Consider the following 17,232-nt stretch of genomic DNA (forward strand, 5'->3'; position numbering starts at 1 on the left):
GAACAGTCACTAAATATTGCTTAAAGGGGTGGTTCACCTTCAGGTTATAGAATGTTGGTCTTCCGTTATTTATTTTTAGTTTTTGAATGATTTGCCTTCTGACTCTCCTGCTTTAAACAAACTATTGCTCTGGTGTGCTATAATTTTATTGCAACTTTTTATAACTTATTTTTCTGTTTAGGCCCTCTATTCATATTCCTGTCTCTCTTTCAAACCACTGCCTGGTTGCTAGATTAAATTGGACCCTAGTAACTAGATAGCTGCAGAAATTCCAAACTAAATAATTTAAAATAGCAAATATTTTAAGTCTCAGAACAGCATTCTTTACATCATACTAAAAGTTAATTTAAAGGTGAACGCCTGTATGATCACAACATGGGAACAAAATCCCACATTAGGGCGGATTTATTGGGAAATCCAGTATTCCCAGCAGTTCAATCGTTTTTTTCTGTTTTATCAAAACTGTCATGACTGTTGAGAAACTTTTGACACGTTTATTAGTTCTTTAAAATGTGTCTGAATGTCAAAAAGATTATTTCCTATGGGGTAGGAAGCAGTGCTGAGCACCTATTCAAATTCTTAATATCTAATGCAAATAGAACAAGGGGGAGTTAAGATTCAGACGATTATTAACAGTACTGAGATTAATTGTTCCAGTGTGGAAAGTAAATTGTTAAATCCAAAAGCATCTGTAATGTTTTACCAATAGTTACTGCTTGATATAGAGATACTTTATAAATCTTAATTGTGTATTATACAGCAAACACAGGAAATGTATTTGGATTATGATAGTGATGTTGGAACAAAATACCGAGTGCAGTTTGAGAACCTGTGTAACTGAAAAAAGCTCCAGGTATACATTCAGGGAGGAAGGAGGAGGATGTTGCCTCCCAGCTATAGGAGAAATCATCTAATCATAGCTCAACTGCTCAGCTTAAAGTGATACTGACACTACAAAACTACTCTTCAAAATATGAATGTACATTAAAAGAAAAACTATAGACCTGCTTTTGTAATTGTTTTTTGTATTTCCTAAACCTGACTGTTTTGCCAACCTGGCTGTCCCTTTTCAGCCTGTCAGTTATAGCTTCTAACGCTAACGGATTCCTGCTGAGTGTATAATGTAAAAGCACTGGGCAAATAATCTAATGGCAAAATTATAAATAGCATGCAAAGACAGGGTTATAATAGTTGTAAAAAAGTGTTTCAATTCTTCTGTCAGTATCTCTTTAATGGTTATGGCATTGAAAATACTGCTATTGCAAAACACTGCTAACTGCAGATGTATTTAAACATAATAATACAAACATTATATTTAGATTTACAACAAGAAAAAAAAACCCCAGCATTCTCCTGTTTTAACAGCAGAATCACTTGTACGCCATATTCCTGCTGTCCAGATGATATCTCCTTCCATAATGGAATGGTTTCATGCAAGGCTGATATTTCCCTCTCTCACCCTCCTAATAAGCAACACCATGCAAAAACAAACTCAATTTCCACTTTAAATTTGATTTATTTATTGGGTTACAGAACAGTATTTCTGTTTTAACTATGGAATGTGCAGATCTTCTATGCAAATAAACAGGGTTACAAGAGAACATGTTCCTTCTCCCTCTTCCCCAAATTGTCTGTGCTCCCAGAAACCCCCCTCCCTCCTCAATAAACCACCCAATTTCTCTTCAAAAAATGGCAAGGGAAGGTTTAATGATGACTAAGGCATAAAAATTGGACTAATCCAAAACAAAACTGGAGACAAACTTAATGTTAACAGGAGCTCAGATATATAAATTATCATTGTTTGCAATATTCACATCCCATAATAATGGGATGGTTGTAAGAAGGGAAAAACAAATCCTTGTTGAAATAAAGAGGATGTAAATCACTATTCCTCTTTCAACAAAGAGATTAATATACTGAAGCAGAACAGGAAATTAAATCTGTGTGTTTTAACCCCCTCCCAAAGGTTGGAGTGGACAAAATCTGCAGAAAATACATATATATATATATATATATATATATATATATATATGTTTATTTTCTGAACGCCTGCATGTTTAAGGGCAGAAAGAAATCCTTCAGGTGCTCCTTTTCCAACTTGCAAAAAAAAAAAAAAAAGAAAAATTTGCTGTGGTCAACTCTTCGCTCCATTGTTGTTACAGAATTTCATACTTATCCACCAAGAAGGATGTTTCAGTAGAAAACCTTACTGAACTGTTACCATCCACCTGGGTTACTTTGGTCACCTGTAAAAAGATCAAAAGGTCATCTAAGCTGTCTGCAATAATCTACTATAAAATAATATCAAATTGTGTGTATTTTAGTGCATAAAGTTAAAGCTAATTATATAGAAAGAAATTTGCTTCATACTAAACACGATTCATAAAATACTTAATATGAAATGACAGCACAAGTGCTCATGAAAAACATTGCAAAATGCTGGGTTTGGGAAGGGGTACATGAGGATGACTGCCGGATTGATAATGCTTGCATACAGTGTGTTGACACTTGCATACAGTGTGTCTGTTGACACCTTGGAATTCCCATTCTGTGCAGTTTTTGCAGTGGAAAGTATCAGTACAAACTAAATACCAAGCCCCTACAGTTTACAAATAACCCCTGCACCTTATTCAGGGTGGTTGGGGCACAATTTGAACTTGGGAGCGATCATATAAATATATCAAAATCTGTGCAAAACAAGCCATTTACTCAGATAACTAAACTGCAGAAACAGAAATATTAGGCCAATCCTTTGCAATGCATAAAACATAAAATAAAAGGCAGTCATAAAGTATAAAATAAAAGGCAGTCATAAAGTATAGAAAAGCAATCACAAGAGCTTTCATGAACTTACATGTAGGCTACAGTAGTTCTTTTTGGACACAAAAGACACGGTGACAGGGAAGAAGTCATTAGGGTGTCCAGCGATGCTGAACTCCAGGCTCCCGGTCTTATTCTTGGAATCTATAACTGGCAGTGTCCATTCAAGTGTATTTCTCCTGCTGTCATGGTGATAATCTCCATCTATATCTCCTATTACTGGAGATCCTACTCCAGCCCTGATGGAAGGAAAACAAAATTACAGAGGTGTAACAAAAATACAAAATTTGCTCCTACAACAGTATTAATTCGCCTTACACTGTGAAGGCAAAGGCAGTCCAAAGGACTTAAACATGGTCCAGATTTAAAGAGGCCCCTCCGCTGCATTAAAATCTTAGCCTCATTTTGTCCGGACTCTTAATATCACAGTCCATATATACAGACTACCACACCCTTGGGATGAAAATAAGTGTTTTGGTTTTTTTTTTAATTTAAAAAAAAAAAAAAAAAAAGACATTCTTTTCTTTTTCACACATGGAAAAAATAAATACACTCCTATCACTAATTTTAATTAATAAAATTAGAATCAGGAGCGAATGATTAGAACTTCATTAAACCTCAGGCTTTGAGTTTGAAGTCCCAAAGATCCCCAACATTTCATTAAAGGACCTATGGGTAGCTCTCGTCAATACGGATCTCAAAGTGCATAAACCTATAAGAAAGAGGCTGCATTAATTACTTCTACATGGAAGGTGTCAGAATTTTGGAAGCTCAACTGAAAGTAAACTTTGTAACATAATGACCCTAAACATTTTTAGCAAATCCACCAAGGAATATCTAAAAACTAAATAAATAAAACAAAAATAATATTAAATGAAAGGTTCTGAAATGGCCAAGCCAAAGCCTAGGTCCAAATCCCACTAACATGCTGTAGGGGGATTTGAAACAGGCTGTGCATGTGAGAAACCTTTCAAACATTGCATACATGAAATAAAACCTGCAGAAAAGTAAAAACAGATATATATTCACACACAGCTCTGAATTTTTGACTAATTAGCTCTGTCTGTACACGGTACCTTGTGATTTCATGTTTAAGATATGGTGCACTGTTATGTATAGCATCCCTTTAATATAACTTGCTAACAAGCAATTATTATGCAGACATTAGTTAACAGCAGACAGAGCTTAAAACAGAATACATCAATATTAATACTGAAGAGCATTCTTATATTTGGACCTACAGGAGAAAAGACCATATGAATAAGCCGCTTGCAAGAAGATAATGAGAATCAATTGCTAAACCCATATTTACTATCTAAATTGCTTTATATTGTGCCTTGTTAGAATCACTTACGGTAGAGGAATGGTAATGACAACATCATTCAGTTCCAGCCTTTCTTCCTGGAGTTCATATTCTATGTTAACATCACAGCCATTCCCACTTTCTGATGGCCAACAGTTAACTAAGGTAAGAAAAAGACATTTGAACACATATTAAAAAGTTTTGTTAGCAACTGTATTTAATTAATTTCACAAACATTCAATGCATTTGCTAGATGGCAACTGTACAGTCTGTTCTTTAAAGGAACAGTTCAGTGTAAAAATAAAACTGGGTAACTAGATAGGCTGAGCAAAATAAAAAAATAGTTTGAAAATATTTAGTTTGCCAAAAATGTCAGATGTGGGCCTGATAAATGTGAAAGCAGTTGTTTTCCAGGCCGACCTTCGATGAGCTCTGCGTGCCCACATTAGGCAGCTACTGTACTGTAGCAGGACCGAGAGAAGCGGATCTATACATACTGTGTGCCCTTGCCCTTAGCATTTGCGGTGTCACTTACACTCAAAAATTTGCCTAATGAGCAGATGGGGAGCTGCTGCATAGAAATTTGAAGGCATGGATTATTGTTTTTATCTTCGCCAGGTGTTGTACGGTTGGTATAAAAAACAGCATTTTAAAGCATTTTATTTTTTTATTTTTTTTCCTTTAGCCTGCACTGCTGAAGTTTATATTATGAGAAATAAATGCATGTTTTTTTCACTTTACCAACATATACTTTTTGTATCTTACATGCTGTGTACAGCTAATTATTCCTATTACTGAGTGTGTATTAGAACAATTGACTATAGTTTGAATTTGGATGTCCTGTCTGCAACCTTAAACCACGTAAAAGTGTACATGAAAGGATCTGCAGTTAATACTGTCCTGCATAATAGCACACTGAATGTTAAAACACAGTACTTACTGGTGAGGGGAATAAAAGACTCATCTGTGGTCTGCAGTCTCCACTTCAAGACACCCACGTCACTATTCAGAGGGAAGGATTTTTCTGGGTTTTTCAGCCCAATTACCGAATCCGAAGTGAAAAGTTTTTTGTCCACATTGGGATGAGTCTGAGACAAGAAAGCGAAGTTATACAAAACAATATGTAGCAGCCATCCATAACCTTAGACTGTCTACAAAAAGTTTTGACCATTTAAAACTGGAGCTTCAGCTCTTAGTTTTTCAGCCATGCAACCAATCATTTAATTTACAAACAAGCACTATTCAGTACAACTGTAAAGCAGTGTACTAAGCATGTTATACAAATGTTTAGTATACTTGTTTGATCATTCAATTCTCATATTAAAGGACTTGAAAACCCTCAAAAAATTTTTTTGCCTAATTAAAGAAAACATAATTCCAGGCAACTTTCCAATGTGAAAGTTTTTTTTTAATTGAAAAATTTTATAAATTAAATTGCTATTGAAAGCAGCATTTACTTTTTAAACAATGTTGCAAAGGTCAGTCTGCTCCAGCAAGACAGGTCTGTCAGTCTGCTGGCATGTGTTACATTGTTTCAAATGCCAGAGCCACCAGGGAAAATAATAGAAAAGGTAAAGTAATGAATGTATATTGCAAAGTTGCTTACAATTTTTTCTTTTATCAGGCAAAAAAATATATTTTCGATTGACTTTTCCTTTAATCCATTTGTGAACCATGAAAGACAGTTTATTTCAGTAATTCAAATACAGATGCTTCCTAACCTGCAGTTGTACTCCTTTTTTATCTTCATTTTCAATGTGCACACGGATCCTGCCAAACTTATCATCTGTCACTCTGAGCATAATCAGCCCGTGAACCTCCATATTCTGAAGTCCTCCATCCCGGCTGCAAGTAAGGGAAATTTTTTCTTCAACCCTCAAGTGAACACTGTAGATGAAAATAAAGAATATACTCAGAAGTCAAAAACAGCACAAATCTGCTCACCAAAAGAAAAATCAAAGACCCTGTTGGGAGATGCAAAGCAGAGGTAGGGATTCTAGCACAAAATACTAAAGTTTTACTAAGTTTGCTATTGTGGTAAGTCCTTTAACATGAGAGTGGTTACCAACAATTTATAACATGTTAAATAATAAGCTGCCAAAATGTTGGTTTGCTACAGGCAGCTCGAACATAAAAATCTAAAAAGCTGTTGCAAACTGTATACATACAGCATAGAAGTTTATAACAGAGAATAGAGCTTTTAATCAATAAATGGATTTCTCTAAAATGGTGCATTTCATCCCCTCTCAACAAATGTGAATGCTAAAGGGATACGGTCATCAAATAAATCGCACCTTTTGTAATAATTTGTGAAGTTTTGATTGTTCTGCCTTTGCTAGCCTTTCTTCAAATGTTGAGAAAACAAATATTGAATTCTTCCCACTTAAATCACACAATCTAATTTCTATAAGAAATGCAAAATACTGAGCATAAATAACTGTTTTTATATATACAAAGAAAATACTGGATAAAACCTCTTTCACCACAACTGATATTACAAAATATCAGACTTCCTGTCCCCATAAATTCCCAACACTGACCTCTCCATGTTCACGGGAGGAGCAAGCACCTTGGCCACTTCTGACTGCCTCTTGCCAGATGAAGGGGTGACAATAGTTTCTCCTTCAGATTTTAATTTGTCCACAAAGTTATCCACCTCCTTCCCTTTAGCTCCAAGTTTCAGGGCTTTGCCAGAACCAGATGGCCTACAGGGGGCAAGACAATATGTTGCACATAAAAACCTTTTTAAAGCCATAATTCTACAATTCCCATTCCATCATTTTAAATATTATACAGTTCATTTGGTTTGCAATAACACTTTACAATTGTATTTTGCTTGTATACCGTGATGGAACAGGGGCACTCTTTGTTTTCTCTGGTTCTATAATGGTCTCTGTAATCAGCGAAACTGCATTGTTAGACATGGAGGAACCACCCGAACTTCCAAACCCTCCAAATCCAGGAGCCTTCTTGCCCTGCCGCTCTGCATCCCTTCTAGCCTGCTGAAGCTCCTTGGCTTTGCGTCGCATCTCTGCCTTGGCTTCTCTTTCCTGTGTCTGTAAAGAGTGCAGAAAGAAAGGTGCATGAATAACTCCAATATCTATATAACAGAAAACAGTTTTACTCTTAAAAATGCTTTAGCGAAAGGCTTGCATTTTATTTTTGTCAGTTGAAAGAAATTTCATTGGGGGTGCCAATGTTTGGCACCCCTCAGCAAATCCAATAAGTAATGCAGCACCATCATCTTTCTTATATTAGTTGTAACTCAGTAGATTTACACTTGCAAATGCACAGAAGAGTAAAATGTTTGAAATTAACAAAAAAAATTATACTAAAATGTAACACTGCAAATGGAGCACTCAGATTTTAGGTACCATAAGTAAAAAAGATAAGAAAACAAATGTTTTACTGAATTACCTAAAACCCCCATGTTAAAGGGGTAGTTTATCTTCAAATACATTGTTAGTATAATGCAGATATTCTGAGACAACCTGCAGTTAGTCTTCATTTTTATTTTTTGTGGTTTTTGATTTATTTAGCTTTTTAATACAGTTTGGAATTTCAGTAGCAATCTGGTTGCTAGGATCCAATTTACTCTAGCAACCAGGAAATGGTTTGTAAAACAGACTGGAATAGAAAGAAGAGTTGTCCGAGAACCAAGCATCACTTGCGGAGAGCTTCAGAAAGACCAGGAATTAGCAGGTACAGTTGTTTCAAAGAAAACAATAAGTAATGCACTCAACCAACATGGCCTCTATTCATGCTCACTGTGCAAGACTTCGCTGCTGAAGAAAAAACATGTTAAAACTCAACTTAAGGTTTGCCGCACAACAATTGGACAAGTCAATTAAATTCTGGGAGAATATAGTCTGGTCAGATGAGACCAAAATTGAACTCTTTGTATGTCATTGCACACATCATGTTTGGAGGAGAAATGGCACTGCATCACCCCAAAAACACAATGGAAACATCATGGTGAGGGGCTGTTTTCAGCATATGGTACTGGCATACTTCATATAATTGAAGGAAGGATGAATGGACAAATGTACCAGGACATTCTTGATAAGAATCTGCTGCCATCTACCATGCTGAAGATGAAACGAGGGTGGATATTTGACCAAGGCAATGATCCCAAACACACAGCAAAGGAAACTCTCAGTTGGTTTCAGAAAAAGAAAATAAAGCTGCTAGAATGGCCCAGTCAATCACTCTACTTAAATCCTATTGAAAATCTATGAAAAGAACTGAAGATCAGTGTTCATAGAAGAGGCCCCCGAAACCTTCAAGATTTGAAGACAGTTTGTGTGGAAGAAGGGGTCAAAATCACACCTGAACAATGCATGCAACTAGTTTCTCCATACAGGAGGCGCCTTGAAGCTGTCGTTAAAAAGGCTTTCCTACTAAGTATTAAATACATTTCAGTAAGTGTGTTCAATACTTATTCCCAGTGTCATTACACTTTTATGGACTTACTAGTTTTGATTTCTATGTATGTGCGGATTACTTGGGCTGTTACAGATATCTGGTGTAAATTTCAAGTCAATAGCCCCATCAGAAATATATTTACTGAGAAAAACATTGATGTGTTCAATACTTATTTTCCCTGATGTATATCAGTAGACATTATGACTCGCTGAAGATCCATCACTACTGGTAACTAAAGCACAAACCAGTTATACCATCAAAAGGAACAACTGCCAAGTTAAGCAAGCATAACAAGATTCATACTGGTTCTAAAATTATGGTATTAACGCAAGCATTCTCCATATCTTCATAATAGCCCTTTTAATACACTGAATTACTGGAAAAAAAGTGTTGAAATTTCGCTCAAAAGGTCTTCATAAATTGATTTATAGTTCGTACCCTGAATAATTTCACATATGCACCAAGAAGGGTTGACTAAAGCTACAAGTAGGTCATTGCCTTAAATGTATGCTGGATAAGATCTCTACTTGTAGTCTTACCTCTCTGACTGCACGGAACACCTTTTCCTCATGCGAGTCCATCTCTGTGAAAGTTCTTATTTGGGCCAGGTTCACATTCTCTCTGTATCCAAGGGCCACAATCTCATCAAATGCAAAGATCAGATCAAAGCAGTGGTCTGAAATCTCTGTCTCCTCCAGAGCTCTGCAGTACTCAGGAATCTACAGTAGGAACATACAACAACATATATTATCATATATTATGGAATACGCATGAAAGTGAATATATACAGTTATGGGATCCCTTATCCAGAAACCCATTATCCAGAAAGTTCCAAATTACGAAAAGGCCATCTCCCATAGACTCCATTATAAGCAAATAAATCTAATTTTTAAAAATGATTTCCTTTTTCTCTGTAGTTATAAAACAGTAAATTGTACTTAATCCCAACTAAGATATAATTAATCCTTATTGTAGGCAAAACAAGCCTATTGGGTCTATAATATATAAATGATTTTTAGCAGCCTTAAGTTATGGAGATCCAAATTACATAAGGATCCCTTATTCGGAAAACCCCAGGTCCCGAGCATTCTGGATAACAGGTCCCGTACCTTCATCAGGTTTCTGTGTGAGACTGAAACGTTGAGTAATAAACCTTTCTATCTTTGCATTTACATTTTGCTCACAATTCTTTAAATCCTAGGAATGCTGTCCTTGTTCCAGTGCATTTTTTGTAATAAACCTTTCTATTTTTGCATTTACATTTACATTTTGCTCAAAATTGTTTAAATCCTAGGAGTACTGTCCTCATTCCAGTATATATATATATATATATATATATATATACACATATATATATATATATATATATATATATATATATATATATATATATATATACATATATATATACATATATATATGTATATATACATATATATATATATGTATATATACATACATATATATATATACATACATACATACACAGTAAGAGGAGTACTGGGGAGATAGTTGAAGTTGATGGGGTGTATATAGGTAGGTTACATACACTAAGACCCTGGAAACTGTGTGGTATTGTGGCAGGCCACAATAGGATTCATTTTTAGCCCAAAGTGAAACCAGCACCATATATTATTCATGATTGCCTACAAAATTATGTCTCCTTTAATCAAATAATTCACATTTTTATAAATAAATAATTTCCTTTTTTTTTTGTTTCATTTACTTCACTAGGTTTTCTTCATCTACTTGTATATCTTGTTTGAAAATCAGATGTTTTAGGTCACATTAATATAGAATATTTTAAAGGGTTCACCAACTTTGAAGCACTACTGTAAACATCTCCTTCTGTGCTCAAGGGGGGGGGGGGGAAGGGCATGCACTGAATGAACAAACGCAGGGAAAAACTGGGAGCACTGAAAAAGGTGGCAGCTACATAAAAGCATTCCAGGCCAACGTGTTTTTTTTTTTTTATAAAGAAGAGATGGCTTAGGATATGAGGTTAGCAATTATAGTCACTGGTGGTGACTAACAATTGGCACTGGCAAGTGATTTTACCTTTTCTTCTCCTCTGTGACGTACTATACAGAGGTGGCTCAATCATATTTTTTAAAGTGCAAAACTTGGGAACATATTGTCCTTTTAAAGGTAAGTTTCCTCTTGAATTCACAATTCAGTTTGAATGGAGTCCCTTGTGTATTCTGTGGCATTTAACGTTGCCTCTACAATAGCAAATTCACACCATGAGAAGAAACAGTTCGGTGCTAATGGAAGACATTTAGCCTTTTGCATCAGTATCATTATAATACCTCCACAAATATGGACAACCTAATGCCATGTAAAGACCTAAAACTATAGCCTTCCTGCTATATGCTAACATATTAGCTGGAAAGGCTGGTGTCTGTGCAGGCATAAAGATGAAACATGCTGAATACATGTTAAAGAGATTATATGTTCCGATAGATGCCACAATGTAGTGTTCATGTGCGCGGTCACCGTTGACCTAAGATAAACAGTCCTGAGGTGTGTCAGCTTGTAGAAAGGGGAGATGAAGAGCAGCTAAGCATATCATTAAATGGGGAGGATGTAGGAGTGACCACAAATTTGTATGCAGGAACAAGCACATCATTGCACCATGGAGGGGGGAGGCTGGCTATAAAAGCCAGGCATGTTAGCAGAGAAGGTCAGAGGCAAAGACTGACAGGCATGCTTATCTTGTAACCTTTATATTATATAGTTGTCTATAGGATTATATTCATACAGTTGTGAATTTAAGGAAATTAGTGTTTTAACTGTCTGAGCATGGTTTGTGGGTGGGGTATTTTCCATCTCAAAATTTGCAGGTTTAGCTAGTGATATTGGGATAATACCTTTAGTATTTATATTAGATTTAATACCCCAGAAGTGTAATGCCCTTCCATGTTCTATTCTAGAGTCATCAGAGCAGGTTTTGTACTTACCACCCTGGAGAACAATCTGAGTGTTTCAAGGTCCTCCAGGATGTTGCTGTTCTTGGTAGTGATAAGAACCATGTAGAGCTTCTCCATGGGTTGGTAAACATACCGAACACTTTCTGTCTCAACAAATGTGTGCTGCTTTCCTGTGTTCATAAGCTTTGGAAAAGCGGCCAAAAGTCCTTCAATACGTGTGCGGGTCATCTCAACAAACTGCCTTGATACAATGGCCTTACCGGCCTTGGTGCAGACTGCTGCCGCCAGCAGCACCTGAATTAGAAAAGAAAAAGTAAATTCTAGTGCCAGCATTATAGACAAGTAGTTAATAAATGAATTTAAAAGCTTCACAAGAAATTCTCTCATCCACATTAATGGTGTTGTTACTATTTCTACAAGAATGTGGCTTTGTGGGGCTCCTGTTTTTCAGTTTATATAAATGGGCCTTATTTTTAAGCATGGCATTAATTGGTGCCCGGAGATTTACAAGCTCTGAAATGGAAAAGCTAAACCAAATTCTTCAAACTGGTGGCACATTTAGGAAGACACCCCTACTGTATAACACCCAGATTCCATAAAGTGGGATTTTTATTTCGACATACTCTATTTTCAAAGTCACTGTGCAGTACAGGGAAGCACCCCAATAATGTTGGATGAAGACTCTGGGTGACTGGCTGCAGTAACAGGCAAACTTTGACATCTACCCAAGCTAGAGCTCTGGTACTGTGGTCCACCTGTCATAGTTCTGTACACAGCCAATATGGCTTCTGGAGTGTTATTAAACGTAATGACAGACAGAGGTATCTACTGCTGTTTTTTCAAAATGGCAGTGGCAGAAGGATACTCACTGTTCCACAGCCCAAAGGTATCCAAACTTTAGTGGCAAACTACATTGTCACAGATCCAGTAACTGATTTTGCAAGGAGGTTTTTCATATATATATATTTTTTTTCATATTCCCCTTTTACACATAAATTCCCAGCCATAAAAGAAAGTGGAATAATTACTAAGAAATGCACTCCCCTTTTCAAGTACATTAGTTGCTTATATTATGCACTGGTCTTAAGACTCAATCACTTTAGCATTAATTGATGCACCGATTAGCACTGGGTACAAAACCCCCTAATTTTCTTTTTGGAAAAGTTCACTGGTTTGATACATAGACATCCCTACGGGCTGAAAAACAGCTCTAGCACTTGAACTGCTGATTTAATAATCTCAGAAGTCACTTTTACCATATGAATTCTCACAACTTTGAAGATTTATGCTGTGTTTTACTTCAAGACAAAAAATTGCCATCAAATACACTTTAACCTTTTTGTTAAACGTGTGGCCAGGATAGAAAATCTATTTCTTTATACTGATATGGGACCTATCCAGAATAGTTCTATCCAAATAAGGGAACATTTCATAATTTGGATCTCCATACTTTACATCTACTAAAAAATCATTAAAACATTTAATAAACCTAATGAGAAACTTTTGCCTCCCATAAAGATTAATTATATTTAAGCTGGGATAAGGTACAAGGTACTGTTTGATTATTACAGAAAAAAAGGGAATCAATTTAAAAAATCTGAATTATTTGCTTATAATGGCGTCTATGGCAAAGGGGCTTTCTGTAATTCTGAGCTTTCTGGATAACAGGTTTCCGGATAATGGGTCCCATGCCTGTACAGTGTCATGAAACAAAGCTTTGCCTGAATGTTATCAAGCAAGCTCAGTATAAAAATTCGAACAAAATAATGAATTACTGATAACACCAATACAAAGAAACAACCGTAGTCAGAATACTGTTACACAGTAGTGCCCACCACAGGTTTATGTCATACACTGATTTAAACAGCACTCCAAACCTTTATTTTAATATAGATAACTCCCAGACAAAGCCCATAAGTTTTTTTAATAATGGTTTATTTTTTCCTTTAAAATATCTAGTATTTCATGCTGAAGAAGCCAAATTCAGCCATATCAAAGGAAGGTATTAATGTCCCTCCCAATTACGCAATAGAAAAACAGTTATATCTTACAAATCTGTGCATATATCTTCTGTGCAACATGCATGCACAATCGCAAGGAGTGATAGGTGCTCCCTGAACAACCATGCAACCTAAAATCACTACTACTACGTTTAAAAATCAGATTTTCATAAACCATTTAAAGGGGCAGTATACACCTATATAGACATATACATATAGACAAATATGTGCTGAAAATGTATTCTGATAATTCTTTTTATCATAAAACCAATCCATATTTTCCACATTTTGTGATAAAAATCACAAATGGAAAATTGTGATGTTTTCCCTTAACTTCCCCAACTCCTCCCCCCTGTAAACAAGATAACCCATATAACAAACCCCTCCCTTTCCTACTCTGCAATCAGGTTTTGAGATAAGAAGCTCATTATACATCTGGCTTATCAGTGAACAGGTAGTTTGGTTTTACTGCCTTTCCACCACAAACACTGACTTGGCTAAACCAAGAAGCAATACAAAGTGGTTTAAAAAATCATATATATTTCTTAAAATGGGCAAAAAGTATGCTAAGTCCTAATTATTGAGCTTGTGATGCCCCTTTAAAGAAGCAATAAAACCCATTATGGTATACCTTTGTGCAACATATACATTCTGCCAATTATTTTTCAAAAAAAAAATCCTTTAAGAAACCCTTGAGTATGTAGACTCAGGTATTTGCTTACAAAAACTGTGAGTGACTTCCTGCCTTTCCTGCAGTTAGTTGTGTTGGCTTGTTTTAAACTGTGCTTACAGAAAAGTGTTTTTTTCCTCCCACACAAGTGGGTTTAGCCAAAAATAAATTGCTCACCACCTATACCTTGAACAGATGCCCAAGGGTTCATAAATCAGGCCCTAAATGTAAAATTGTTTTGTTTTTACACTTATTACCTCACCTTGTAACCAATAGTGCTTGTTTACAAATGAGGAGGTGTTTGCAATGTAGAGGGGTTAACTGAGGAGAGCAAATTGATTAACTGCATTCTCCTACAATTTCTGTTAAGAATATGGAACCTAGAAAGTGAAAGTTCTTTCAATATCATGGCTCATATTGCTTAGTTTGAGAAATACCAAAACTATGGATTAGTACAATAGGAAAAAAGAATGTTTAGCATAAGCCCAATTCATTAAACTAATGCTGGATATGGTGGTAAAATACCCCAGTGAAACATATGCTATATTTCTTAATGCTGGTGTATGTTTCCACTTATACAACAACACTCAATGTTTTGGAAATTTTGGGGCTGTGAACCCAATTCTTATATTTTACCACTGCTTATGGGGTTCCACTTGCTGACTGTAGGTCATAATATAAATGAAAAATAAAGATGGTGGGGCCAACATGAGCAGGTGGTCAAGCATGCTTATTTTTGTGTGATTGCTTTATTTTACTTTTATTGCCACTTCCCATGGACAATAGCCATATACAGCTTAAATGACATATAAAGAACTCTGCACTACAAACATAATGCAGACTGATTTAATAAGTAAATGCTAAATACTAAATAACTGCACACTAGCAAGTGTATTATACAAGTAATAAGCAAGAACACATATCCTATTAGATCAGGATGGTCTTAAGGAGATGAAAACACACACACAAAAAACATAAATCAGGCAACACAAAGTCCATAAAAGGCAAACAAGCTGAAACTCTCATACAAACAGAGGCGGCATTCTAGATTGGCTCAGCAGAGATACAGGTAATGCTGTGGGACACTAGGGAGACTGCTGACCAACAATGGACTGCCACCCCTAGTCTGTTCTGCATCCTTTATAAACAATACCTGTCCTTGCTCCCAAGACTCTGTAACTAATATAAATATGCCGCATGTCTCTGCTCCTCTGGACTGTCTTTGTATGCAATATAAATAAAGCCCATCTTTGCACCCACATGTATATATGTAATTTATATATATTATATATTTATGTTAAAGAAAATGTGCCTGCACTCATCTCAAAAAGTTCTGCTGAGGTGCACAGTAAAAAATGCACGTTTCCTTTGTATAAGACTTAAAACAACAAAATGTCTTTATTTCACATACCACTTGTGTCCGAAGTCCCTTTAATAAAGGTCCCAATGTGGACTGAAATGTTGGACACAAGTGGTATGTGAAATAAATACATTCTGTTGTTTTAAGTCTAATAAAAGAGAATACTGGCACTTACCAAACACATTATATATATTTATCTCAAACAAGGGCAAATTGTGCTCACTACTAAATTTTAAACCATTGGACAGGGGTGCAATGAGACCAAAACATTCATACACACAGCAACAAGAGGGCCTCTGCACTCACCCATTATCAATATATATAGGACATTAAGACATTCTGTGCATTAAAGAGATACTGACACCAGAAATGAAACCTTTTTCATTTATCATAATAATAATATAATTTATAATGTATTTGCATGAGTTTTATCATTTTGCTGTAAAAGTATTTGCCTGATGCGTTTACATTACCTATCTAATCCCCCATGTTCCTCTATGAGGGGGCAGCCATATTTGTGCAGCAGTAGGCTATTAGCATTAGAATCTATAACTGACAGGCTGAGAAGGGACAGTCAGGTTGGCAAAACAGTCAGGTTTAGGGACTTCAAGTAACAATTACTTACAAAAGCAGCCCTATCAGCAAAGAATGATCAACATGACCAATAGGGAACTTTTTATGTAGATTAATATTTTAAAAAGTTGTTTTTTCGTGTCAGTATCACTTTAAGCTATCAAGAAATGCCCTCCCCTTCCACACAAACACACACACATACATTATATGGGGCTGATGCCCCATATTAAAAAATACATGGTTGCCACTGTGCCCCAATCTGTTTCTGTGTTTTATATCAATTAAAAAAGGCTAGAACGGCTGTCACTGCTCCCCCCGTCTGTCTCTGTGCCCCCATATAAATACAGAATGGTTGTCACTGCTCCCCCAGTCTGTTTGTGTGCCCCCATATAAATACAGAATGGCTGTCACTGCTCCCCCAGTCTGTCTGTGAGTCCCCATATCTATACAGAATGACTATCACTGCTCCCCCAGTCTGTCTCTCAGCCCCCATAGCTATACAGAATGACTGTCACTGCTCCCCCAGTCTGTCTCTGAGCCCCCATAGCTATACAGAATGACTGTCACTGCTCCCCCAGTCTGTCTCTGAGCCCCCATAGCTATACAGAATGACTGTCACTGCTCCCCCAGTCTGTCTCTGAGCCCCCATAGCTATACAGAATGACTGTCACTGCTCCCCCAGTCTGTCTCTGAGCCCACATATCTATACAGAATGACTGTCACTGCTCCCCCAGTCTGGTTCAATATATCTGATAACTAAAGGGATACGTATCACTTATGTCCAAACTTTTTCTCAAACCCAGAGGAAAACACATGGGCTGTAACGTGGCCCAACATTTATTTAACAGGACGCAACACAGTATGTTACATTCTAGCCCCTCTGTAATTATCTGTCAGGGTGTCTCCGCAAATACAAGTCTCTCCGTACTTCCCCTTCCCGGTTCTGTCACTGCCCTCCCTCCGGACTGCCAACTGTACCGCCGGACTGCGCTACTGTCCCGACCTCTCAGTCAGTACGTCCCTCTTTACCCCCCTGTCCTTGTTAGCAGCCTTCCCCTTGCCTCCCGTGAGCCCATTCTCACCATGATTGCAGGTGTCAGGAGACGGATATAGGGCCTGTTTCTCTGTAGATCGGTTCCTCAGTACAATAT

The 17,232-nt window shown here is 36.6% G+C and overlaps 1 protein-coding gene across 1 annotated transcript; it reads right to left on the bottom strand.

The window, feature by feature from the left end:
* Nucleotides 1-1,496: 1,496 nt before the first annotated feature.
* On the bottom strand, nucleotides 1,497-17,205 carry arcn1 (archain 1). The gene is given in 10 exon segments (NM_001016978.2): nucleotides 1,497-2,246; nucleotides 2,855-3,059; nucleotides 4,175-4,283; nucleotides 5,064-5,211; nucleotides 5,845-6,010; nucleotides 6,664-6,828; nucleotides 6,968-7,179; nucleotides 9,088-9,267; nucleotides 11,509-11,772; nucleotides 17,164-17,205. Coding segments are annotated over 10 exon segments (1,542 nt in total). The 5' UTR covers nucleotides 17,167-17,205; the 3' UTR covers nucleotides 1,497-2,156.
* Between the last annotated feature and the right edge of the window lie 27 nt (nucleotides 17,206-17,232).

Source organism: Xenopus tropicalis, chromosome 7 (assembly GCF_000004195.4).
Source record: "Xenopus tropicalis strain Nigerian chromosome 7, UCB_Xtro_10.0, whole genome shotgun sequence".
Lineage (NCBI taxonomy): Eukaryota > Metazoa > Chordata > Amphibia > Anura > Pipidae > Xenopus > Xenopus tropicalis.